Source organism: Erpetoichthys calabaricus, chromosome 12 (genome assembly GCF_900747795.2).
Source record: "Erpetoichthys calabaricus chromosome 12, fErpCal1.3, whole genome shotgun sequence".
NCBI lineage: Eukaryota > Metazoa > Chordata > Cladistia > Polypteriformes > Polypteridae > Erpetoichthys > Erpetoichthys calabaricus.
Window position 1 is genome coordinate 96435303 of NC_041405.2, and position 26486 is coordinate 96461788.

The window sequence follows — 26486 nt, forward strand, 5'->3', positions numbered from 1 at the left end:
GTATAGGAAAATGACTAAAAGACCAGAGCCTGCGTAGAATGTATTCTTTGTGTCCTATTTCCAATACTTTAGTCACACATGCATTTTAAAATAAATTGCACAGTATGTAGAACCAACAAACAATAAAACCTTATTTTACTTTCTCTTAAGATTATTTTTTTATTTAAATAAATGCAATTATTAATGAAGTATTTATCTAGAAAATACAATGTTATCCCCTTAATTGCAATAATATAATACATGAATATAAGGGCATGTATTACAAAATAAAGTGCTTCAAGTTCTTTATTCTCATGTATGGTACAATAAAATTCTTACTTGCATATTTACTCGGAACAGTGACAATAATGCAATGTCAACAAAGACACATACATACACATGCAAATATATATATGTATATCAAACATGAATATATGCACACTGTTTGATGTTACAATAGGTGTTATGGCCGACTGTTCAGTAGCCTTATGATCTGTGGGAAGAAGATGCCCTTTAAATCTACTTGTGTGAATTCCAGTTGTCCTGTACCACTTGTCAAAAAGAAGGAGTGAGAGAAGCACCTGTGCAGTTAGGCTTACTGAGGAACAGAATGCAGCTAAGTGGTGGTAATACGAGTCTTCACTTTGCAAGACATTATGATCTTGATCCAAGAAGGTGTTGTATGGGATATGTTTTGCAGCCAGGGTTGATGAACTCCACTCTGGACCTGCAGAAGATTTTTTTTTAAACATTTTACTGATTTTTATTAAAATCAAATCACATTCCATACAACCAACTAGGTTTGAAACAAATCAACCCCCACCCATGCGAAAGAGAGCTAGGCCAGCAGAGTAAAACTTTAATAATAGTAAAAATATGTAAATAAATAAATGAATAAAACTAAATAGAAGATGGTAAAAAAAACAAATAGAGGAATCTGAGTTTTGATCATATTTTGAATAAGTGATGACATTGACGAGCCTTCTCAAAATGTGTTGTGCCCATTTTAGTTCATACGTAATTGTCACTTCAAGAAATATAAAGCTACTTACTCAATAAACAGCATGCCCACTAATGTAGATGGAAGTGTGGTCTCACTTCTTCTTCTTGAAGTGTATGGCCAATTCCTTGGTTTTCCTTATTTGTACACATACGAATGAAGAAGCTGTCTCACAGCTCCAAAAGACTACTTTCGATGTCTTCATGGGCTTTTCTCTGGAGATGCTGTCCAATAAGGAATTGACTGTGGGTGTGTGCTATACAATGGGCTATAGTCCTATCCACTGATTGGTTCTTGTATTGAGTTCATTATTTTGAGGATAGGCCGCAGCCCCTGACCATCCTGAAACTGGAAGGGTGGTGACAAAATTGTAAATAATTAAAATAAGAATTAAACAGAACATGCTGTATTTGGTAACTACAATAAATGTCATTTTTGTTTTAAGTGAAATAAATACACAAAGCATGATTAAAAATTCAGTAAATCAGGTTAAAATTTGGAATATTGTGTTAAGAAGCAGAACTGGAATTTTCAAAAACATAGCTTCAGATCACAGAAGAGGGGCACCAGTCTGTAAATTATAACAAACTGAATTTAGACAATTAGGAAACACAGTTTGGATCATTGGTAGCAATAAAAGACACAGTATGAAGCAAATTATTTGTTTGTTTGTTAGCTTGTCTCTCAAAGCAAAGGGCAAAATGTAGAATTTCATGAACACTACACTGTTGATAATGATATTATGGCCCAAGTGAAAACTGAATTGGAGCCAGCTGTTTTTGGCACAAGAATATGTGCTGTACAGGAATCGGAGAGGCCTGAATACACTTGGACCATTTAAACCTAAATGAAAAGAATGAAAACAAATGCTGTGAACATAACAGCTGCATAAAAGAAGGAGGAAGGAAAATGGAGAAAGGAGTAGCAGTTGTCTTACTGTAGGTGTGGAATGGTAAAGAGAGCAATACGCATAAAGCTGATCTATTGCTAAATGGAAAGACTCAAGCCAGCCAAGAAGTGCAATGAAAGTCCAATTATACACATGAGGATTGTGAAGCAGAACAGAGTTGTAGGAAAATTGAAAAGTTAATCAACTCAACAACTGTTGCTCAGTGAGAATAGAACAACAATGGAGACAGACCTCTGTTCTGAGGAATAAACTGGGGAAAAAAGTATTTCAATAAGTAAACAGGAGAGATGTTGTGGCAAAGATTTTATTATGGAGAAACCAACCCAGAAGGATGTTTTTCCATGTCTGGATGAAAAGCAGACCCCCAAACCACAAAAGAATGGTAGTTCATCACTGGTCATTTGTACATGTACAGTATATTTTCACACTCGGTCATACAGGTCAGCCTTAGAGTCACCGATCAACTTAAAACATCATTGTCTCTGATGTAAAGTACAAATTGAAGTATCTGGAGAAAAACTGAAGTGGACACTAGGAAAAGGTGCAGTTTCTACGCACAATGCAAATTACAGCATAAGTTTGAACATGATTGTTTAAATGCTGGACTTTTACTTTGATTATAAAATTAATAAATACCAAATCCTGAAACCACTGTTAGTATTAAGAAAGATTGATGTAGACTTTAAAAATGGACTTTGAATCTAGAGACAGTGTAAAATGAGGTAGCTGGTTTGAAAGATAGAAGAGAGAAGGCATGCAAAGTGACTCAACTGACCAGAACTTTGAACACAGCAATGGAAGTAAAACAGAATTTGAGCAAGTTAAATACCGTGTGCATGTCGTAGGCTAATCAAATTATTGTCTACCTTATCAAGGTTTACGCTGCAGATAGTTGTTTACCTTTTACAGAGCAAGACAAAGAGTGTCATTATTAAAACACAACTTTTGGTTTCAAGAAAATATATGAATCAAAGGAGGAGGTAACCAAATGTGTTGATATGCTTTGTGGACTTTGATCAGGCCTTCAACAGAGTAAAGAGGAAAATGATAAATGAACACTGAGGAAAGTAGGAATGGTCTAAGGAGAACTGAAGAAATTAGACAAGAATTCTCAGTTTCTTGGTATAATGGTAATGCTTTAAGTGATGGAGTATGCTGAAGTACAAAGTAGACAAAGTCATTGCCTACTTAAGGATGTGAGGTTTGAAGAGAACAGAGCCGCAGTGATTAGGTTGTTGTGTGTAAAGTGTTGCAGGCGAGCAATGTGGAATGAAAATTTACGTAAAGGGTGTGACATTCACAAGTACATCCAGAAGACATGTGAGTAAAAAATCATAATGGGTTGGTGAAGCAGTTTTGTTAATTGGGTTTACACATATAAGACAATTAAAGTACAGTAATTGCTTTACAATTGTTTTTATGTTTGATATAGTTTTTTTTATTAATAAACTTCTTATAGCTTTCATGTATCATTCTAGAAGAAGATTTAAAGCAATGTATTTTTAGGGACAAAGCACTATTGTAGTGGTGGTGGTGGGTATATTCTATGACTTTGTTATCAGATTCATTTCATTTGTGTTTATTGCCATCTTTAAACTGATATCTTCTTTTATGCAGCCCATGATTTATTTACGTGCTTCAGGATTCTGGTTATTGTAGAGTATTTTTCAATAGGACTCCTGCACCTATTGGAAGTGGAAATTTCAAATTACGAACCGTACATCTATTTTGACAAACTTAACCATGCTAATGTCAGGATTATCAATCATTAGCTCCAGGGCACACCATATTTTTAGTTATCACATGTGTCATTTCTTTGTTCTGGGATTGTCCAATGCATATGATGAAGATTATAATCCCTTTTGCCACACAAGTGCAATATATTATTAATTTCTTTTTCATTATCACAGATCAGCCAATTGTAAATGTGACACATGTGTTTCTATATTCCCTTTAAGATTCTTAAACAACTTTAATATTTTATGTCTTGACACCAGTTAAATCTGATGTGTTTTTGTATAAAATACACATTTCAATCAACCAGAACTGTCATAACAAAAAAAAAATATATTAAAAAAAAAGGATACAGAAAAAAGTATATTTAGGCAGAGTAATTATTTGCAAGATTATAAAAGTGTGTAGTCCAAAATTTCACAGACAGCATGTAAATGCAATTACACTAACTTATACTTAAGTATTAAGGATAATATTTCCTAAAATGAGTACTTCAAGGCTTAACCGTCCAGAATTTAATACTTCTCCAGTTCTAATTATCCTTGTTTTCCTCCTAAATTATATAACAGCTTGATAGTTCTTAAGCATGCATTAATTACCGTATAGAACGTGAAATGTCAAACACTGCAAAGACTGTTTTAATGTGAACTGCAGTGCAGTTAATATTTTAAAATGAGCATTTATATTAGTGCTAAAATAAAAATCTGCCTTGTTATTAAACCATATGCAAATTTTTTTTCTTTTTTCGTCATTATACTGTACAGATAATTTATTCGACCAGCACAGGTGTTGTATGTGGAAAGAATTATTCTTGTGCTGTGTTTAAATGAGAAACTAGTGCTATAATGTTTGAGTATTTTTTGTCTAAACATTTCATAAACTCATTTTCTTACTTTATACTGAGGAAGGAAAATATTTATTGCTAGTTTGTCATTGGCACAGTTATGATGCTTTTTCTCTATCTTCAAGCTGAGTGTGATGAGGTTGAGGTTGAGAAGTTAAAATGTGGAATTTCAAAGAAAGCAGACATTCATTTCAGCAGAGCCTTCATCAACAATTGTGCTAAATGAAGTGATTTAATTTTATTTTGTTTGATTTGATTTGATTTGATTTTAATATGTCTATTCCCGGAGAGAACTGAATACAACGGAATGTGACAGCTGCTTTTTGCTGGCTTCATTGCTACATTTTGGCCAAGTAGGGGGCAAGTTTTTGGCTAGGAGACCAAACAGGACAGCAGGTTAGAGCTGGAAGGCAGAAGTTCAACCTGGTGTTTTCAGATGACTGTTTTTACGTCTGTTCTGTTTTACAGAAATGCATGCAAAAAATGTGCTACATTTTGGAGTCTTAAAAATATTGTCCTATTACTTTCTGCGTTTGTGGTGTTCTGCCTATGGACTTCTTCTGATGTGTAAGCAAAGCAAACTCTTTGCAGTGCTGGCATGATGGGGGAAAGTTTTAGTGTTGAATTTTCATTTGTTAAATACCATTCGTTTCTTGTTTATTTCGGATGTCTTCTTTTTGTTTTATATTATGAGTTGGGCATCTTGAACTTATATTGAAGTAGTTACAAATCAGCCATTCCTTTAAGTACAGAATAAAGAATGTTTTGATGGGAACAAGATATTCAGCCTAGCATACCTTATCAAATCTAACTTCGTGACATTGCATTGAATCAAGGTGTAACAGTCAACTATGGTGACTACTTTTGATTGCTTTACTTGGTAACATGCTGAAAACATCTATAATTTGCTAAATTAGGAAGAATTGCTTCCTTAAATGTGTGAAATACATCTTTACTCTACGTATATCTGTACACCTATGTTCTTATTAAAAATCTGATATAAAATAAGAAACAGCCACCTCCCGTTTTACTTACTGCCTTCCAGTCTGAGTTTTGTGCAAGTCCACCTGTAGAGATTTTGCTGATACTCACTCATCTGTTAATCCACTTATTTTCATGTAATCTACAACCATTACCATGTTTTTTGTCATTTTTCTTTTCAATTTTTGTGAGTAAAAAAAACAGTACAGATCATTTTGGGAGTCTGCTTTTGACACCCCCACTTTATGTGCTTACAGCAGTTCAGCACCAGTCTACATACTGGGCCTTGAATCCTCACTTCTTGCACTATACTTGGATCTCTAGCTTCACATGAGGTACCTTAACAAAAGATTTTTGAAAATCAGCATATTGTATACATCTGTTTGAATAAAAGCTTTCTGTGAAACATAGCCTCTCCTGTGTAAACCCAACTGGCCATTAACACACTTGTACCAGACTGCTGGTTTTCCGTCATGTCTTCCATTGATTTATCTGGACTATGGTTACCAGATCTGACCCTCTGACCTTTCTATCTAAGTGTAACGAGATTTTCTGTCTCCCAGTCTTTTAGACTTTCCCTAAGGTTTAGTAATTTGTGAAAATATACATTAAGGGTTTGAATATATACATGATTATTGGATAGGTTTTCACTAAATTTATAGCTGTCTTTCTAATCTATTTGTTTTGGGCTTTTTTTCTTCTAGTGACTCTTTACTGACTGTACCACCCAAATCTTTAAGTGATTTCTTAATATTCCCTGTTGCAGTTGGCTTTTTTTTTTCTTTATTTTGATTTTACATCCTCAGTTGTAGCAGTAGATAAATTGCATAACTTTTTAAACTGCTCCAATGAAATGCACTACTTAAACAAAAATTGATATTACTTACAAAAATATGCATGTTTTAGTATTGTTAGAAATATTCATTCATTGTTTTTGTACACTGTTTCTGAGCGCTCCTCACTTCATGCTGAATACATTTACCAAAGCTGTGTTATTAGATTAACAATTGCAAAGTCATAATTTAAGAAAATTTGGCTAACCTTAATGCAGACCATAATTTGAAACACGCTGATATATGTCTATAATAAATCTAAAGCCACAGAGGGGTAGTACAAAAAAGAAGACATGCTGGATACAAATGGAGAGTTTAGTTCAATAGACCCTTTAACCTTTACAGCCTCAAAAGAAGCATTATTGAGGAATAAACATTTACTAACTAGCAATATATTTAACTTAGTTAGGTTTTCACATACCATTTACTTTAATAACCTTTGATATGATTGTCCCCTGCAGCTCTACAGTAAATTGAAAAATGCCTTTCAGAGTGAAATTGTGGAGCTCTTCAATCCTGAAAGGAATGAAAATAACAAGCCACTGTAAGAATATAGAAAACAGCATTTTACTGAATATTTTTTTAATTTTCACTTTAATACAATGTAATTATAATTCTTCTATATTGGAAATGAACTTTTATAGAAGTCTGCCTTTAACTGGGCATTGACAATGGCTGAGCCTGACATCTTGACAACCTTTACCTAGCTGGTAAGGTGCTCGAGCAGATTCTCAGAATCCAGACTTTAAGACGCTCTGTCTCAGGGGTGGAGAGCGATGTATTGTTAAATGTTAACTTCTTCACAGTACAGTCATTTAATTATTCAGGTTAACCTCCCTGGGGCATTGCAACAGCTGCCCAGATGGAGACGTTTTACTTTTTTCTTTTTATTTAGTTGATTTTTTTTTGGTTCAGCTAACATAATACAGCTGTGTAGCTATCACAAGGGGCTTTCAGTCTTTAGTAAATTCCAGTGATGAACGTCCTTTGCTTGGACTGCTAATTCCTTTTTATCCATGACCAGAATTTTTGCTGTTACTGCTTTGAAAGGGCCAAACCCAGCTGCTTTGTTATTTTGTCTTTAAATGTTCACATACTTAGGCAAACCTGGTTTGTACATTAGCATCCGAAATATAAATCAGTATTCTACAGAGCTGTTCTGTGAAACAGAAACTTGAATTACAGCACTGATTGAGATCTGTCAGCTTGTAGTAGAAACCACATATTTAAGATGTACAATACTGAAAGATTTTATCGCTTAAGCCTCATCTTGCACCTCATAGCCATATGAGGATTGTGACTCAAGCTTCTGTCATCGGAACTCTGCTTTAAAACATTACAAATGAACAGAGGGATATCTATGTTTTATTTAGACATCTTAATGTAACATAATCTCAAACCCACATCTTGAAAACAGTGGACACAAGGCAGTGATCAGTCCTGGACAGGGTGCTATTCCAATGCAGGCCATACACACATGCACACAACTATGTTTGCTTTTTAAATGTATACATCTGGAATACTGAAAAATTATATTATTACATTTACCTTAAAATGAAGCTTGCAGAAATTACATCTGAATGATTTTAAAAAACAGTATGGTTGGATATTTATTATCAGTGTTATTTTAAGATTCTGTAGGGCACAATGGCACAGTGGATAATGCCCCTGGCTGACAGATCCCCGTATCTCCACACTCACTTATATTGTCTCAAGTTAAAATATCAAATTATTTACCATGTGTATTTTTGTTGGAGAAAAACAAAACATAAATATACATGGAAAATAGTCAACCTAGGGCCACGGTGTTATGGGGCAACAGTGCTAACCACTACCTCATCATTCTGCATTTATAAGAAGGTTTATTGCTTAATAAGCTTGTGGTTTTCTCTAAATTACAAGGCCATGTTAATCACTACCTTTATATCCTAAATTTTAAATCCAAACTATGTAAAACGTTTACATAGGAATTTTCTATTTTCATTAGCCTAGATCTACCAAAGACAGCTGTAAACCTGGTTCTTGTTTTCATTGACTTGATGGCATGCAGCATTAAACGGTATTTTTTAAAGAATAGAATTTTGAAGAACAGCTGTAGTGAATGCCTACACCAGAAGATCTCTAATAGGTAATATCTTTTCAGTGCAGACTTGTTTTCTTGTTATAGAGTCAAGTTGACAGGTTATGGCTGTACACGTTGAAGTCCAACAGTTACGCTTTGCTTATAAAACATTTGCAGCTCAAATAATATACATCTGAAATAATTGAAAAATATGCGTTTATCTAAGAATGTTAAGATGTTTAAAAATCTAAAATCTAAGATGTTTATTTTTCAAAGTAGCAAAATAAAAGATAAATTCTATCTGTATTTCAAAGCAGTATGCGTATACATAACTTTCTGTCATTGGAATCTTAGGCTGTCTAGTTTATTACTGGGTAATGTAAACAACATTTTATTACAGGGTGAAGCCTTAGAACCATGAGCGCCATATTGCTCTAAGCCATTGTGCTGTTAAATCAGTCTTTATCATAAGTGTGCTGTAGATAAAAAGCCTTGCTAATGATGATATAAGCCATCCCATCAGGTATAATGTGTCTCACCCTACCCACAGCTCAGCAGATCACCTCTCCCTCTTCATGGTCCTATAATTGTAAGGAATTGAGAAGCACAGTATTGTTATAAAGCAATAAAAAATATGTCTTCACACACTTTCAGCACATCCTATGGCTTTTTCATGGTCCCAGACCAGCAAGTCATAAAAACTACCAACCCTTCACTTCCGGAAAGAATAAGAATGTAAAAGTGAGTTATATAGGTTGCAGCATTCTGCCTTATAGATCCCACTGTGTACAGTATATCATTGACATCTGCCTGCAGTGTGCACACAATAATAAGACGGCGCTTTCGGTTACAATCAAAAATTCTCAATTACAGTTGCTTGCCTTTATATTTCTGAGAGTTTTAACAAGGGACATAAAACAAAGTGTTACAGTTGTCCCTATCTGATGTTGTTTCCCCAATCAGCCTCTTGTGTTTCAAACAATGGCTAGAAATGACATCTAACAAATTGAATTTCATGAAGCTTGTATTGACAGTGCTTTGCAATAATAGTGTGCTAGTATTAGAACATCAGAGTACAACTGGACACAGTACAGAAAACAAGGTGCAGACTTGGTCTATTTCATATACTCCTTAACTTCAAGCGTTTAGCATATAGCCAAATCCTTGGTCTCTTTAAATTGGAAAAAAAGGAAGAATAGTTTTGCTGGTGTGTTGTTCATTATATAGAATTAAACACTGTATATATTTTCACTGTGCACTTTTTTAATATTTTGATGCCTATATTACATGTTTGACTTATGTAAAATGAAGCACAGACAAGTAGCTCATGGAAGACAATTAAAGCATTTAAAATAAACAGTGCTATAGCTGTTGTAGGACCAGTTCATTAACCTAAGATGCTTATCCATTTCAGAGCCACTGAGGTGTTGTGGTGGCACTGACCCCCATAACAAGGTTAGGGCGGAGTGGTGGCTCTGAGGCTAAGGATCTGCGTTGGTATCCTGAAGGTTGCCAGTTCAAATCCCTATCAATGCCAAAAAGAGATCCTTTTCTGCTGGGCCCTTGAGCAAGGCCCTTAACCTTCAATTGCTCCAGGGGCGCTGTACAATGGCTGACCCTGCGCTCTGACCCCAAGGGGTATGCGAAAACTAACAAATTCCTAATATGAGAAATTATATAAGGCGAAATAAAGAACAAAAAAAAAAGGTCCCAGTTAGTCACTGAGCACAGTAATTCACAAAAATATGAATTTACAGATTTCTGTAAACTTACATTAGCACATACTATGTTTGGGATGTGTGGGTAAAGCCAATGAAAAAATGGAGAGAACATGGGTAGTGTGAGAGTCTGAGACATAAACTGTGAGGTTGCTGCACTAACTACAGTACCTATGAAAAGTATTCATCCCTTGGATGTTGTCAAAGTATTTAGTAGATGCACCTTTGGTAGCCATGACAGCCCTGAGTCTGTGTGTACTGGTTTCTATCTGCTTTACACATCTAGACACTATAGTTTTTCTTCATTCTTCTTTGCAAAATTGCTCAAGCTCTGTCAGAATGCATGAGGATCATGAATTAATAATCTTATTCAAGTTCAGCCACAAATTCTCAGTTGGACTGAGATAAGAAACTCCATGACATTAACATTTTTCTTAAGTTTTTAAGCCATTCCTGTTTACAGTAGCTTTGGTTTTATGCTTGGGGTCATTGACTTGCTGGAAAGCAAACCTCACCTCCTCCCAAGGTGCAGGTTTCTTGCAGACTGCATAAAGTTTCCTTTCAGGATTTGCCTGTTGCAGACACGCATCACCACAACATGATGCTGCCACCACTGTGGCTTACAGTGACTATGCTGTATTCTGTGCACATTGTTCAAACATGGCATTCAATCTGATGGACAAAATGCTCAATGTTGGTCGCATCAGGCCATAGAACCCTTTTTCAGCTGACTTTAGAGTCACCAATGTACCCTCTGGCAAACTGTAACTGAGATCTCATGTGCTTTTTTAAGTAGTGGCTTTCTCTATGCCACTCTCTGGTGGTCAATTTAGCCCAGACATCGGGATACACCCTGCTCTTTACGAAGGATGCCCAGGGTTCTTATATAACCACAGAGAGTTAAGAGTTCATTTTTACATCTCATCCTAAGGATGGCACCATTTTTACATCAAAGTGTCCCTAAACTGCACTTGAGCATTGGGGTCCACATTCAGACCACAGGGTAAGGATCTCCTGCTGGCCTCACCAACACCTCTTTCAGCAGCAACCCAAGCTTTTCTTAGATGGCCTCCCATTCAAGTACTGGCCGAGCCCGAACATGCTTAGCTTCAGGTGGATGACCTCTTCTGAAGTGCATGTGGTATTTGTGATTAATTTAGACAACTTTGCAGAGGTCTCTATTAACTTTCGCATTAAAGAGTCTTTGTTGATCAGCATCAAGCAAACCAACCAAAATCCACTGTGATTTAAGGTTGTACTGAATAATAATAAAATATGAAACCTTCCAAGAGGGTGAATACTTTTAAAGGCACAGTATTACATCATCTTGCCAAAGAACCAGAACAGTACCATGCGAATATAAAAATGTAGTTTTAATTAAAAAAAAAATTACGTTATTTAAATACTGTTAATTGACTTCCTAAGATAAACAGGCTGTATATATTGTGCTCTGTGTGGAGCTTCTGTACAAGTTATGTTTACTGAGATTGTTAAACTTGATTTTGGGGTAAAAAGTCAAGTGTTTGTGGAAAGATAGCAAGTACCATTAACTTTAGAGGAGAGATTAGGTAAATCAGTGGAAAATTAAACAGGTTCAATAACTGTGGGATAAACATTCAGATAGGAAACTTAAGGAGACATGATTAATGATCTTTTAGTACTCTTAAAAGTCCTTCTCTTTTGTAGAAAATGTTTTGTTGTAACTTTTTATGCTTTTTGTTTATAACCATCCTCAGTTAGAATTAATTGTATTTTTATCAATATACAGTAACTGAAAAGCTTCTTTAAATGTTCTTGTGAATCCGGGTTTGTATAGTTCTCACCCTGATCTTTGTATCTGGTGATGGGAATGTTGGGGTATGTTCTCTTTGTGTATTGGTTATCAGTAGTGTAAAAACATTAGTACACCCTCTTTTCGTCTTGTGGTTTTGTGTATCTGGACATAGCTAACAATTACAAAGTTTCACCGAGTCCTAAAATTAGGTAAATTGAACCACATTTGACAAACAGTACCTGACAAACTTGAAATTATTTTGCTCAAGGGAAAAAAAAAGTTCATGCTTTGTGTGCAAATGTAAGTTCACCCTTACAACTTCTATTCTAATTAAGAAGGTGATTAGAGTTATGCATACTTGACCAGTTCATTGTCAGGACATATTGACTGGCAAGAAGCAATTAGGATTGTGTTAACACTTTGCCAAGGGCAAAAATTAAACATCTCAGAAAAACTATTGTTGCCATTCATCAGTCTGGGAAGTCTTATAAGTCCATTTAACTTGAATCGTTTTACAGCGTGAAGGATTATTTACAAATGAAGAACATCCGAGACACCTGGCAGTTTTGTCAGAAATGGCAATGCCAGCAAATTCCTGATGGGATAAACTGAGGAGATTGAGACACATTGGGGTTTGTGACTGTTTTGATAGAGAAATCCACCTGGGATTTTAACCTTGTTTTTATTAGATTATTTATAACTGGTCTTATTATTTATTGTGGATCTGTTTTTACACTGCATTGGTTTTTCAACACTTTGGATTGGTTTTAATAAAAACACTGATCGTATTTGTACCAACCCCTTGTCAACTGTGTTTGTCCTCATTGGGCTGGCTCATCTCAGTTTTTAACTGTTGAAGCAAACAAAGAGCATGGACCCAACCCAGACTGTCACACACTTTAAAAACACTTAACTGGGCTTGTTTTCATTAAATGGTAGCAAGGAGAAATCAACTTCTATTTTAAAATTTCATAGAAGCATAAGTTAGACTACCAAAGATGTAACTGAATAAAGAACAGAACTTTTATAGCAATGTCCTCTGGACAGTTGAGGCAAGAATAGCACAGTGGCACATTTGGTGAAACCTCATGCAATGCGCCATGCATAGTGGTGAGATGATGATTTGTGGTTATTTTGCAGCTGCAGAATTCTGGACACCTTGCAATTACCTATTCCACTATAAACTTGTCTTTATTCAAGAGTTTCATAAAGGAAAATGTAAGGAAATGCAATGTCACATCCAGAGCTGAATAGCTACAAAAAGAAAAAAAAAAACTTTTCAAATGAAGAAGTCAACATCAGAGCCATTAGAATATGGTAGGGGTCTCCATAAGAGATCCCTGAAAAAACACATACCTTTAAACATTAAAGAGCAGTGAAGAAAGCAGGAGTGGGCATAACTTCCTCCAGTACAATGTAAGGATCTGATAAACACATACCATGAAATAATTATTTCAAGTTATTGAATGGACAAAGTATGGCAAAACTGGCATTAAGGTTGGTCAGAAAGTCAAAACCAATAAAAAAAGATCTTTTAAATAGTAAAAATATATATCATGTCCCTAAATTCAGGAAATAATTAAATTTCATGTTTGGCTGAATGGCAACCCCTGCGATATCTTCAATTTTAGCTAATTGTTTTATAGTATAATATAAATATATACTAATCTAAAGTCTAGGTATGCTTTCATGAAGATTGTGAAAATATCCTTACAGCGTAAAGGTTTATCTCATTCCAAGGCAAAGCAAAGGTTTTTGGTCTCTTCTTTTAAAAACCCTGCACTGAATCCAAATCACACTCAGCCTCATGAAAACTTTGTCCTAGCTGTAGCTGAAGTCGCATCCATTGAACCCTTTGGCTGCTGTTATTTTCAAAAAAAAAAAAAATCAACATGCTCTTCACAAGGTTCAGATCATGTTTCATTTTTTAAAGGTTGATGGCTATATGATTGCTGATCTGTTAGTTGTTGCCGGCTCCTTTTAATAACAAATTTGTCAATGCAGTCTGCTCATTAAACCATAATTGTAATGGTTTCCTGTGTAGTATTAGCTTCCTGTCTATCAAATCCAGCACTAATGATCTTTGGAAATTCCACCCTCCTCTTTATGTTTTAAACCTGAGAGCATCATCAGGGCTCTAATTCTCAACGTTGCTGCAACACTGCACATTTTCTAAACCAGTTCTGAGCAGGCTGTTTCTAACTGACATATTGGACAATTATGTTATCATTTAGGAACCTTTCACACTATCTACAATCTGAACAGTAGCTGCAAAATATATGAGGGAAAAGTAAAACAAATATAGAAGTGCCAACATGGTAATTGATAATTACGCAGTGATAAAATTAGCAGTGTATATTAAAAACAAAAATATGCTAAATACATTAAAATGATTGCGCAGCAAGACAATTTTTTCTGACATTTGTTTTATAAGCTTGAAAATTAAATTAAAATAGGCTAAAAAATTGATCAGCACTGATATAGGTATACTGCGGTGGGTTGGCACCCTGCCCAGGATTGTTTCCTGCCTTGTGCCCTGTGTTGGCTGGGATTGGCTCCAGCAGACCCCCGTGACCCTGTGTTCGGATTCAGCGGGTTGGAAAATGGATGGATGGATGGATGATATAGGTATAACATTAACAAGCAATATGTCTTTATTCATTCATTTAAGAACTTGGTGTGTCATCATGGACATTCAATACATATCAATATAAAAAGTCTAAGCCCAGAGAGTCAGGCTAGTATAATTAAATTCTATAAATGACTTTGTAAAAAGCACAAGTTTTTGTTTTTGTGATTTGTGTTCAAGTTGAATGCATCTAATATCATGCCCATTTATTTCAGTTTTATAGTGCAACAGTGTTTCAGTATTGTGCCTCAGCGACAATGGACTGCCACAAAACAGGAATTAACCTTGCTTGGGTATCAGTGTAAAATTGGTGTCTAAATTCATTTATTGTGAAGGAATAGTTAACTTGTATAAACTGGAGCTCACAATTTGCTACTGCAATATCAGTGAAACAAAGCTGTCTTGACAGAACGTATGTCTCCATAGTGCTTATTTGGGTCTTCTGTGCCTATAATCCTCCCTCTGAACTTTCCTATCTTTTCAGTTTGGTCATTATAGATGATGAATTGAGGACAGTTAAGTAGAAACTGGGACAAATGGATCAAAGTGTGAAGTCTACATTTCTGCTTAAGTAAAAAGATAAAAAAAATGCAGAGTTGTCTGAGTTACTTTAGTCAAGTAAATACAAGCTCCTTTCATATAAATATCTATCGATAATAAATTAATAATAATAATGATGATACTGGTAAATACAACCATCACCATTTTCTTTGTACTTTATGTGGTACTCTTTAAGCATAAACATGGTTCTAAGCACAGAGCAGACTAGCAAATGCAAAATGTTTTAATTAATGTAGTAGACAAAACACACAAAAAAGTTTGAAGAAAATGCCAACATTTGTTATCGTGACAAAGAAGAGGAAAGTTGAAACCCAAGCATGACCTGAGAGCAAATAATAACAGATTCCAGAAACATAAGGTTTTTTCCATCACCTTGTTATAGTTGGCAAATTTCAAGGCCACGATTGGGTGGAAGGCAGAAACCACCACTGAGTGAAGCTCATGTCCATCACAGTATTTATTTTAGAATGTAGCTATTCATACTTTAAACAAGCAAAACTGTGATAAGCTCCTGCAGTAACAACTGCAGCTGTAGTAAAAATAGACTGTACTAGAATCTTTGGAGTTCTGGTTTAAAAGCTGACACTGGTGTAGTTCTCATAGTTATCTGGATAACTTTTAAAAAAGGTAAGGCCATGTAAAAATATGCTGTTTAATTTTGTTTATATTTAGTTATTTAAAATGTCTGAAGTTTCTGATTGCACAGTCTATCTTAGAGTATTCTAAGTTTTAAGGAGGATTTTAAAATCTAATCTAAACTTGGAAATACATGAAATAACCTAAGAAAATAAAGAGTTTTGATTCTATCTGTAAGGTCTTATTATCTGTATGGAATTCACAAATAATGTTTCATTCTCTTATTACATACTGCATATTTTACTTTTATTTTTTGTAATAGACACGACCATTTTGGAGATTGAAGTGGTATGTGACACTAGGCATATGATGCACATGCTATGTGATGCATGATGTTGAGGCACATTATAAAAGATAAGCACACAGTATGATAACTGTCTGACCTTTGCTAAAAAGTACAGATCTTGAAAGTCAAGAAACATAAGTTTTGATTAATTCCTTAGTTTAGAAAATTGTGGTATCGACTCAGATTTTGTTATTTACTACAGGTTTTGCAAGTTTTCTTCAGTCTGATCACGGAATGATTTTTTCTTCTTCAGCAATATACATACACTAGACAAAGAGCCCGTTTCGACAACGTAAGATGAAACGGGCATGAGTTTGTGTCAGCAGTGTATGAAGAACAAATGATAAGTAATGAAGAAGTTGTTTTGTAATGATTGTAGTCCGCTTTACTCATTACTGTACAGGCTTGTACTGTTAGTTGATGAATTTTCCAGGCCCATAGTATAATATTGAATGATGAATGTTCCAGTACAATATGGAATAGTATTAAGTATAAGCACCATAAACCTCATATAGGTGTATTGAATGAATGCGTAATTGAATCAGAATGTGTAATTAGGCCTTGAGCTGTAGTCGAAATTGCCTTTCAGGCCTCTAGAGCTTTAATCGAAGTCGCCTTTCTCTTTGAACTTTTGCAGCCGTAAATCCGCCGCCTGCTGCGATGTTGGGGTTGGATATCGGTCTTGTAAGGTTTTTCGGGCAGCTGCGCAGAAGGCGACTGCGCATTCGGCTTCAAACGTGTGCAGAAGGCGACTGCGCATTCGGCTTCGGACAGACGTGAGTGAGTGAGGAGGCAGGCGAATTATGTATTAAGATATTTTGTATATCCATATATAAAGAGATGTCTTGTGTCTAAATTTCAAGTGTTGTAAGTTAGCAGCTTTCTGAAAGTGATCAATCCATATACAAATGATAATTTCATTTACACAGAACATGTTAGTTCCATCATATGTGCCAAGTACCCCCATAAATAATAATAATAATAATACATTTTATTTATAGAGCACTTTAAATTAGCAGTAAATCTCAAAGTGCAACATAAGTAATGAATATAGCGTGGACTGAGAAGAGAATATTTTTAACTTAGTAAGTTAAAACAATTGCTGCAATTAAAAATCAGTATAAAAGAGCAAAATAAAACAAATTCATAGTAAGCCTTAATCTTTGATCTTAATGCTGAAATTTATCTATCTTTATTTATTAATATTAATAGATTTAGGTGCAGAATTATTTGGACAGTGATACAATTCTTCATAATTTTGGCTCTGTACACCACCACAATGGATTTGAAATGAAGCAATCATTATGTGATTGAAGTGTAGACAAAAACATTGTATGAGCCATTTAGAAAAGACAGCCATTTTTAAACATGGCACCCCAGTTTTCAGGAGTTCAAAAGTATTTGTAAAAACTAACAAAATCATAAATATAATGCGCATTTTCGATACTAGCTTGAAAATCCCTGGCAGTCAATGACTGCCTGAAGTCTGGAACCAATGGCCTTCTCCGAGTGCTGGGTTTCCCACCCTATTGATGCTTTGCCAGGCCTTTACTGCAGCTGTCTTCTGGTGATGTTTATTCACTGGATTTTCTGCCTTCAGTTTTGTCTTAATCAAGTGGAATGCATGTCCAATTGGCGCATAAGGTTAGTTGACTGACTTGGTCATTGAAGAATATTCAACTTTCTTGCCTTGAAGGTTAGTTGACTGACTTGGTCATTGAAGAATATTCCACTTTCATGCCTTGAAAAGCACTTGATTTGCTGTCACAGTATGTCTTGGCTCATTGTCCATCTGTACTGTGAAGCGTCGTCCTATCAGTTTTGCAGCATTTGTCTGAATCTGAGCAGACAGTATAGCCCTGTACACTTCAGAAATCATCCTGCAACTTTGTCTGCAGGCATATCATCAATAAACACCAGTGATCCACTTCCATTGGCAGTCATGCATGCCCATGCCATAACACTGCCTCCTCCATTTTTAAAATTATGTGGTATGCTACAGATCATGAGCTGCTCCTTCTCTTCTCTGTCCATCAGTCTAGTACATATTCATCAAAATTTCAAATGTCCAAAGAAAACTGTTCCAAAACTGGATTGGTTTTTTTTTTAAATATTTTCAGGCAAAATCTAATCTGTCCTTCCTATGCTTGAGGATTACCAGTGGTTTACACCTTGAGGTAAACCCTCTGTATTTACTTTTGTGAAGTCTTCTCTTCATTGTAGACTTTGGCAATGATTGGTCTACCTCCCATAGAGTGTTCTTGGTTTGGCTAAATGTCGTAAATTGTTTTTTCTTCACCAAGAAAGAATTCTATGATCATCTAGCACAGTTGTCTTCCATGGTTGTCCAGGCCCAATTCTGGTGTTACTGGGTTCACCACTGCGTTCCTTCACTTTAAGAATGTACCAGATGGTTGATTTGACTGCTCCTGGTGTTTCTGCTGTCTCTCAGATGAGTTTGTTTTGTTTTCTCTCCCTAATGATGGCCTGTCTTTATTTGCATGGACAGCTGTTTGGACCTCATATTGAGAGTTCCACACTTGAAGTAAACTCCAGACATTCTACTGCTTAATAGTTAATGACATAATGAGGAACCTGCTCACATCTGGCTATTGAAAATTATGGAACAGCTTAACAGTCAAATGTCCAAATACTTTTGAGCCCCGGGAAATGGGGAGATCATGTATAAAAATGGCTCATACGATATTTCTGTATAATCATTTCTTAATTTCAAATCCATTGTGGTTGTGCATAGAGCCAAAAGTATGAAAATTGTATCACTGTCCAAATACTTATGGACCTAACTGCATACTAACATATCGTGTCAAAGATCCTTGCTAAGATTTCCAACCAGACACCCAACTATATGACTTAGTGTTAAAATCAGTATTTTCACTACCATGAGACTTATGGTCTATGATACCAAATATCCCAGATAAGTGGAGTTGCTGTCTGGCCCTTTAAATCTAAAAATTATATTGTGTTTGTTTAAGACTTGGTACAGTACACAAAACTGACAGCTCTTAAGTTTGAACAGAAACTCATGTTGCTTGTTTGTAACTTACACTGACAGGATCTGTCTGATGCAATACTTTCATTTCTAGCTTGACTTGTCAGCAACTTTGTTTTTTCTTTTTAATTTATTTTGTTTGCCTTTATTTATTTATTTTTACTGACAGTGCATTTTATCAGTACTCTTCCCCCCTACTTTTCTGTTCAACCCACACTGTAAAAAAAATATCTGCTATTCAAAGCTGCCTTTAGACTTCCAAGGTTTGTTTTGATACTACATATCCACATAAAATGTATAATCAGTTGGTGCATTTGTATCACTACTGTAAATAAATGCTTTTTATAAACATTACCTAACAGTTTTCCATTTCACTGCTTTTCTCCACAGAAGGAGATGAGACTGGGGTCATGGACAGCCTGATGGAAGCTCTGCAATCTGGGGCAGCCTTCCGTGACAGGAGAAAACGAGCACCTCGCACTGGTGAGTTAGTCTGGGGCATGATCTGAAATAAAATATATCCTTTGGCATATTTTGATTTTTCTTATTTATTTTTTTATTATCTAACTTATTATTAATTTGAGACAATCCAATCAACATAAGATAACCAAAGCTTTTTTAAGAAAAATGTGTTTATCTTGTTTGTAGTATTAATATGTAATGCTATTTCATTATAATATGCTGGTAAAGCTTTATGTTACAAAGACATGTTTTGCATAATATTCAAACATAACCAAGAGTAAATAGCCAATAATGAATCTGCCCTGTCTGCAATGAAACAAATTTGTCTATTCCTCAAAAATGGAGGTTTATGTTAAATGTATAGAAATTTGCGTACTATAATTAAGACCAACCAGGATAAGGCTTCATTGTTTCTTTTCCAAGCTTAAAACTATTCTTATGATATGAATTCTATTTTTTTGTATTTGTAATCGCAAAATCAGTTTGACCATCAAATGTGTGAAGTAATGAATAATATACAATAGTCTTCTGACAAAATTGTGTTTATTGGAAAAGATAATAAAGGTGGCTCTCCTTGTGCAGTCTGAATTTCCTGACTGATAACCCTCATAGAGAGAACCTAGAGAGTGATCTCACAGATTATGAATGAAACAAAGATGACAGACATGTATAGCAAGGTTTTGGGATAGTGAAAAGGCTGGTATTGACAAGTCAAGTTATACACAAAAATTAGTGCCAGAAGACATTCCAGTGTTCTCAAAAATACTGCTCAGTAGAAGAGTTCTAAAAATAATTTTGTATAACAAGCTAGTAGAGTCAGTTGAGCAGCGATGTGGCTGTGGTGTTTGGTATAAATCAGGACTCCAGCAGGAGCATTTTAACCTGTGGTTACATCATGTAAGGAGACCGTTAAAATATAACTACTGTACTCTTATTCAACCAATAGTGTCACATGTTTTCAGGGAGAATCCGTGTCAGATGCAGAAGGTATGAATAGAGCCAAAATGAAACAATAGCATCTAAGAGGTAAGATCCAGCATGTAGACCTCATACCAAATGTGCTCTCAAGGTTCCGGACTGAGTCTGATGCGTTAATTTGGGAAGTAAGACATACTTCAGTTTCAATGGAGAGTCCACAAAAAGTGATTGTGCTTTGTTAGTATTTTAGCCACTAGAAGTTAGCAGATATTCAACAAAAAAGACATTGGTGCAGACACTCAGGTTATACCTGGTGGCTCTACATCCACATGAGAGATTCCATTGGAGGGAACAGCTGACTACATGTAATGTGAGAGTGAAGAAAACATCCTGGCCTGTTTGACATAATTCAGGAGGTTATTTTGGTTAAAAGTGTCAGAGCTAGTAGTGAAACCTAAGAAAATAAACCATGGAGTATCCAGCATCAGCAGTGAAGAGGAGGATGTAATTCATGGTAATCATTTTTAAAGCTTCGGTGGAGTTAAAATCAAGGCTGGAAATATTTTGAAACAGGGGTGTTTCTTAGAATCAGAATAAAGTTAATGAAAACAATGAATTTAAACTTTTTAAAACAAAACAGAAATGCTTGAGGAAAGGAGAAACCAGGATGAATTGAGGGGTTATCCTAATATGTGTGTAATAAAGGACAGAAGCAATGCCACACAACCAAACTTGAGGAAAAGATAGGTAGAAGACGTAGAGAGCAGATGGTGTGCCTGGTAGATGCATCTGACAGAGATAGCAGGGAGAAAAAAAAAGATAACAAGAGAGGAGGGGAGAAAAATCAAGAGAGGACAGATTGAGACTGGTTGATTCAGTGGATAGAGAACAGCAGAGAGCATTGATCTGATTAATGTGTGAAAAAGAGGCAAAAATAAAAGAAGCATTAATTTTGAAAGACAAAAAACTGGCATGCAGGCATCAGTGAGGCTCTGTGGTATTAACACTGCTGCATCATAGTCCTGCTGTGTGTTTTCTGTTGTTTTTCAGAGTATTCAAGTATCCATTCTCTGTCGGTCTGCTTAAACGTCTAGTGTAATTCACCAATTTAAATTACACCCCAAGGTGTTTTTCTGCAAGCACACCGCTGTTTTGTCCAGTGTATAGACGTGTTATAGTCGATGCATGCTTGGTTTGGCACCAGAAAACAACATTCTTTATGAAGCACTTGTAGTTAATGGATTGCTGGAGAAAAATGACATCCAGGTACTGACTCTTGATGGAACAGAAATCAATTACTCCATAAATGAGAAGGAAAGAATGGTCTTCATTAACATCTTATACTTCCAAAGAATTTTCATTTTCTTGTGAAATGCATAAACTGATATTCCATTCATTGGAAGAAGTCATGATCACTTTGTAAGATTGGACATATTTTTAAACAATCAACTTACACTACAACAGTAAGGATGCTCACTATAGATAAACTGTGAAAGGCTTAAAATGCATAGCCAATGAAATTCCTTCTTCAGCGTTTGTGTCCAAATTAGAAGACTGCAGGTGAAACACAATTACTAGAAATAAGGAAACATTAAATCATTTGCCGGAAAAATTACGATTTATGTTAATATGTTTCTCAGTTAACATAAAGAGAATTTGGCATCACTTTTAAAGTACTGTCTGTGTGTAAAAACCATCTGTGTCTCTGTCAACACCCTGCCAGATGTTTCAATAATGAGTATTTTTAGTAGCTGGAATCATTTTGCTTTATTCTACTCATTTATTAATTTAATTTGTAAGGAACACATCTTGTAAAAGTCTGGATTAAAATTCTTCATTGTTGTCATTTTTCTGTTGCTCATATTAACAGGAGAGCCAAGCCCACCAAGTCCAACTTCAAGGTGGCCTGCTGGGGCTAAGGGTAAAGACATAAAAAATGTTTGCTAGCTTGCCCTTGACTTAATGTGCACTGATAGAAATACAAGCTGATTCACCTTACAGCCAAAATAATGAGAAGGCTGGTGAAAACACTCAAGGATACCAGAGCTGAGCTGGACACCCAGTAACTGTTTGAAGAAAGCCAAGTGAGGGGTGGCCTATCCTATAATTATATGCAGTGCTTTGTCACGGGCTCACAACAGTCTGATGACACGTCTAATCATTGTTAGAGGTATATTTATATTATATACCAAAGTAAGTCTATTTTAATAAAAGAGACTGAAATACTCTTACAGTTGTTGTCTAGAAAGTCACATTGTGAATTTTTAATTATCAAGGTGTTAGATTGGATTTCCTGCAGAGTTCATTTTCATTGTTGAATAAAACAGAAATTTACAAAACACATGTTGTGGGCTTTGACAGTTTCACGGCCTACAAATTTTTAAGTGACATCTAAATTATACAGATGACTTCACCACTCTGTTGACCATTGAAAATGTTAACTATATGTAAAAAGGCCATTTAAATCCCCGTGTACAGGGCTGTTACTCTCCATTGCTCAGGGGCTTTTCTCCTTGGTGTTGACAAGCTCTTCTTAATTTCTAACTGGCTGCTCTTTCTACTTATAGGCATGGGACGAGTGCACAAAGACTAAGCATGATAGCTGCTGATGCCCAGAATGTTAGTTTTTTGTTCATTCTCTGTCCGTGGGGATGATGACTCAAAATAATTTCTGCATGGATATTTTGAGTTTCTTTTCAGCTTGGCATTCAGCTCGTAAATGTCAAACACTGCACAGAATGTCTTAAATACTTATGTTTGAAGGATTGTGCTCTTTAATTACTTTTAATTTCATTTTGAGCAATTCTGATTGTATCCTTATAGAGATATTTTTATATGTGTGTGTGTGTATATATATATATATATATATATATATATATATATATATATATATATACACACACACACACAGTATGTACAGTGAGTATATATATATTTATGTGGGTGGGAATAACACACAAAATGTATTGTGTTTATTATGTGATTGCTGTCATTATTATTCTTCTGTTTTAGTCTGTTGTTATTTTTAAACTAAATTTTACTCAAATTAACTGCTTTATTTCATTCAAAATATTCTTCCTGCAATTTATATATTTAATAAGCCAGACAGTGTGGTGTAGTGGTTAAGGCTTTGGACTTCGAACCACAAGGTTTTGGGCTCAAATCCCACTACTGACTCTATGTGCACTGTGAGATTTCACATGCCTGAGCTCCTTTTGGGAAAATAAAAGAAATGTAACTAGTTGTATCTCAAATGTTGTAAGTCCCCTTGGATGAAGGTGTGAATCAAATAATAACATTAATAACTAACCACCCACCTTTGGAATGTATAATTGTATCAAAAACATGCATGTACTATATTAGCTTGGTTTGCATGAAGTTCTCCTGTACATGAGAAGTTATGAGATTGATTCTTTTTCTTATCAAATTATTTACGAGGTATTCAAATCTATTGAGATAAAAAAAGAAATGTAATACTGTGTGTACCATTGGCTCAAGAACTTGTTTAGCAATGAAACCTTCTGTTAGGAAGCATACTGTTGACTCTTATATTTCTGTGTGCATGAACTAGCATAACATACTGTTTTTATAAGCAGATCATTGTGGATAAAATCAGCATTGTGGATTGTGGGTATGGGACTTCTATTAAATACAAATAATAACTGCCAAAGTAAACTATGACGCACAAACTCTGATAGCTGTATTGTGCCTATGTATGTACGTATATAAGACTTGAACTCCTCTCTATCAGTTTTGGCGATTCACCCACCTGCTGATCTGTCTAGTAACCTTTGATCTTTCAGCCCCTGTCTTGATAGAGATTCAAGGGTTGTCCTCCCTGTACTATTCAGAGAAAAAAGTGTGTTTTTTCACCTAGGTCTCCACTGCACTGGTGCCCCTGAATGTTGCACCTTGGTAAACAACATGCTTAAATGTGTTTAGTACCCTTTTGCTGTGTTGGCAGGCCTTGCTTTCCCAAACTGGTATATGTTAGGACCTCTTGTTTTGCTAGAGTAGTAGTCTTTTTTCTTTCTCTCTCTCTCCCTCTCTTCTAAGGCCGGGGTTGTACTTCACGTGACGTGATGCATGCTGCAGCGGACGCTCCTGCTACGCAAGCGTTGTGCTGTTTATACTTGCGCGCGTGCTTTACGTAAATCTGTAGGAATCCACCAGGTGGTAGTGCGAGATATTATCACGGTGAGAACAGGTTTGGCTTCTCTGTGTTGTGAATTGCCTGGAACACCCATTAAATTTCGATGACACCTTACCGCAATATCTCTGAAAAGGATGTTTAATGATTAAATCCATCAGTCCAGGGATTTGTCCATTTCAGCTAGCATTGGGCCCGAGGCAGAAACAATCCCTGGACGAGGCATCAGCTTATCGCAAGATGAATACAAGCACTCACATACCTTAGCGTCATTTTAGTGTAACCAAATCTGCATATCTTTGGAAGGAAACCGAAGCACACTGAGGAAACCCAGAAGGAAAACATGTAAACTCCAAGCAGGGAATATCAGCAACGTGACTCCCTGCAAGACAGCAGCACTAACGCTCCGCCACCGTGTCACCCCCATGTGTGTAATTTTTAACAGTATTCATTATTTAAACAAAATTACCGATTTATCTGTAACATGTAACATACATACTTTAATGCATTTCATCATGAAAGTGATATCAAGTATAAATCTAAGGATTCTAAATGTGCAGAGAGTTGGAATATCATACATTTAATGTGCTCGATGTGGCAATCTATAGCTGGCGATCAGCTGCTGTCAGGACGGGATGGAAGCCCTAGAAAATAAGACGGCACAGAAGACGGTATGTGAGACTTTTAAAATGTATAGTGTCATTACGATTGGGAATATGCAACGCTTGAGTATAAAAGCACCATGAATACATCTGTATGTCAGCATTTTACTTCACCACATCGAACCATTAATCAAACATCAAAGTGGGCACACCGATCTCGTAGGATCCGCAAAGCTTTCTGTCACATGTAGATAGTAAACAGAGACTCTGACGTCACATTCCATCTTTTAGCACACTGCGCCCCCCAACTTTTCGCTGGTACTGCAACTCGCACACACGTTGCGTTAATTTCTGAGGATGCTGAGAACACGTGACAGCCATGATGCAGGCGTGTATGCGTTCTGAGCGTGAAGTTTAAACGAGCCCTAAATCTGTCATAAGACTCTTTCATCTCACCTGTACTGTTCTGCATGCCACCTCTTGTCAGAATATATACAACATAACATTTACCAAGCCCATAGTCAAGGGGACCCTAGAGCCAATCTTGACAGCATTAGGAAAAAAGGCCAGAAGCATCCCATCACAAGGCCCACTTACACACACATACACATGCTCACAATGGAAGGCTTTGGAATCACTGGTCACCTGACAAGCACTTCTATTGAAAAGTGTAAAGAAAAAATGGAGAACTGAGAGGAAAACCTATGCAGACTTTGGGAAAACATGCAGCTTCACACAGACAATGACTTCACAGACACACTAAAATACTATCATGCTGCTGCATGTAACTCCAAGCACTGTTCATACCTCAAAGCTTTGACAATGGTGGCTTCTGCTCATGTAAACAAAAAACAATAAGGCATTTTGCACAAAAACCTTTATAGTGTAGGGAGGCAGCTGGCTGTAGTGCAGACTGCTAGCATTAAATTGACCAAAAGAAATTGAGATGAGAGTAATGACCAGGCCCAATTAGGTTTTTAGTGAAACCAAGGGACCTATAAAATACCACACTTTGACAGGGTGAATGCAGGTTGTCATAAAATGAGCCTTGTCTTGAAGATTAATGATTATATTGGACATTCACTAAAGTGGGTGATGTGAGTGATGTGTATATATGGGTAACTTATTCTGTGTAACAATATGTAGCATAATCCTTGTTTTATACAGTTGTCCTTCAACCCCTTATTGCATAAAAGCAGATTGACTGTTTTCTGCAGGTGAACATTACTAACATTCAGTTCTTTCCGGAAAGCTGTGACCTGTCCTTGACATTTAAGGATTACTGAATCTCAAGCTTGAATGTCCATCATTGGTTGTTATTATCACGGAGTTATTTAGTCTTTTAAATTATCCATCTTTCCATTACCTAAATAAATTCTGGCCCACTGGGGCTGGAC

At 35.9% G+C, this 26486-nt stretch overlaps 1 protein-coding gene across 6 annotated transcripts in view; it reads left to right on the forward strand.

Annotated features, from left to right (window-relative positions):
• diaph2 (diaphanous-related formin 2) overlaps positions 1-26486 on the forward strand; it is a 1308662-nt gene that overhangs the window by 1120469 nt on the left and 161707 nt on the right. For 5 of the 6 annotated variants that reach the window (XM_028815924.2, XM_051935346.1, XM_051935343.1 and 2 more), the window contains 2 exons: positions 19348-19440; positions 22208-22258. In XM_028815924.2, coding sequence (XP_028671757.2) covers positions 19348-19440; positions 22208-22258 — 144 coding nt within the window. The remainder of the gene's footprint in view (positions 1-19347; positions 19441-22207; positions 22259-26486) is intronic. The other variant, XM_051935345.1, reaches the window with a different exon arrangement.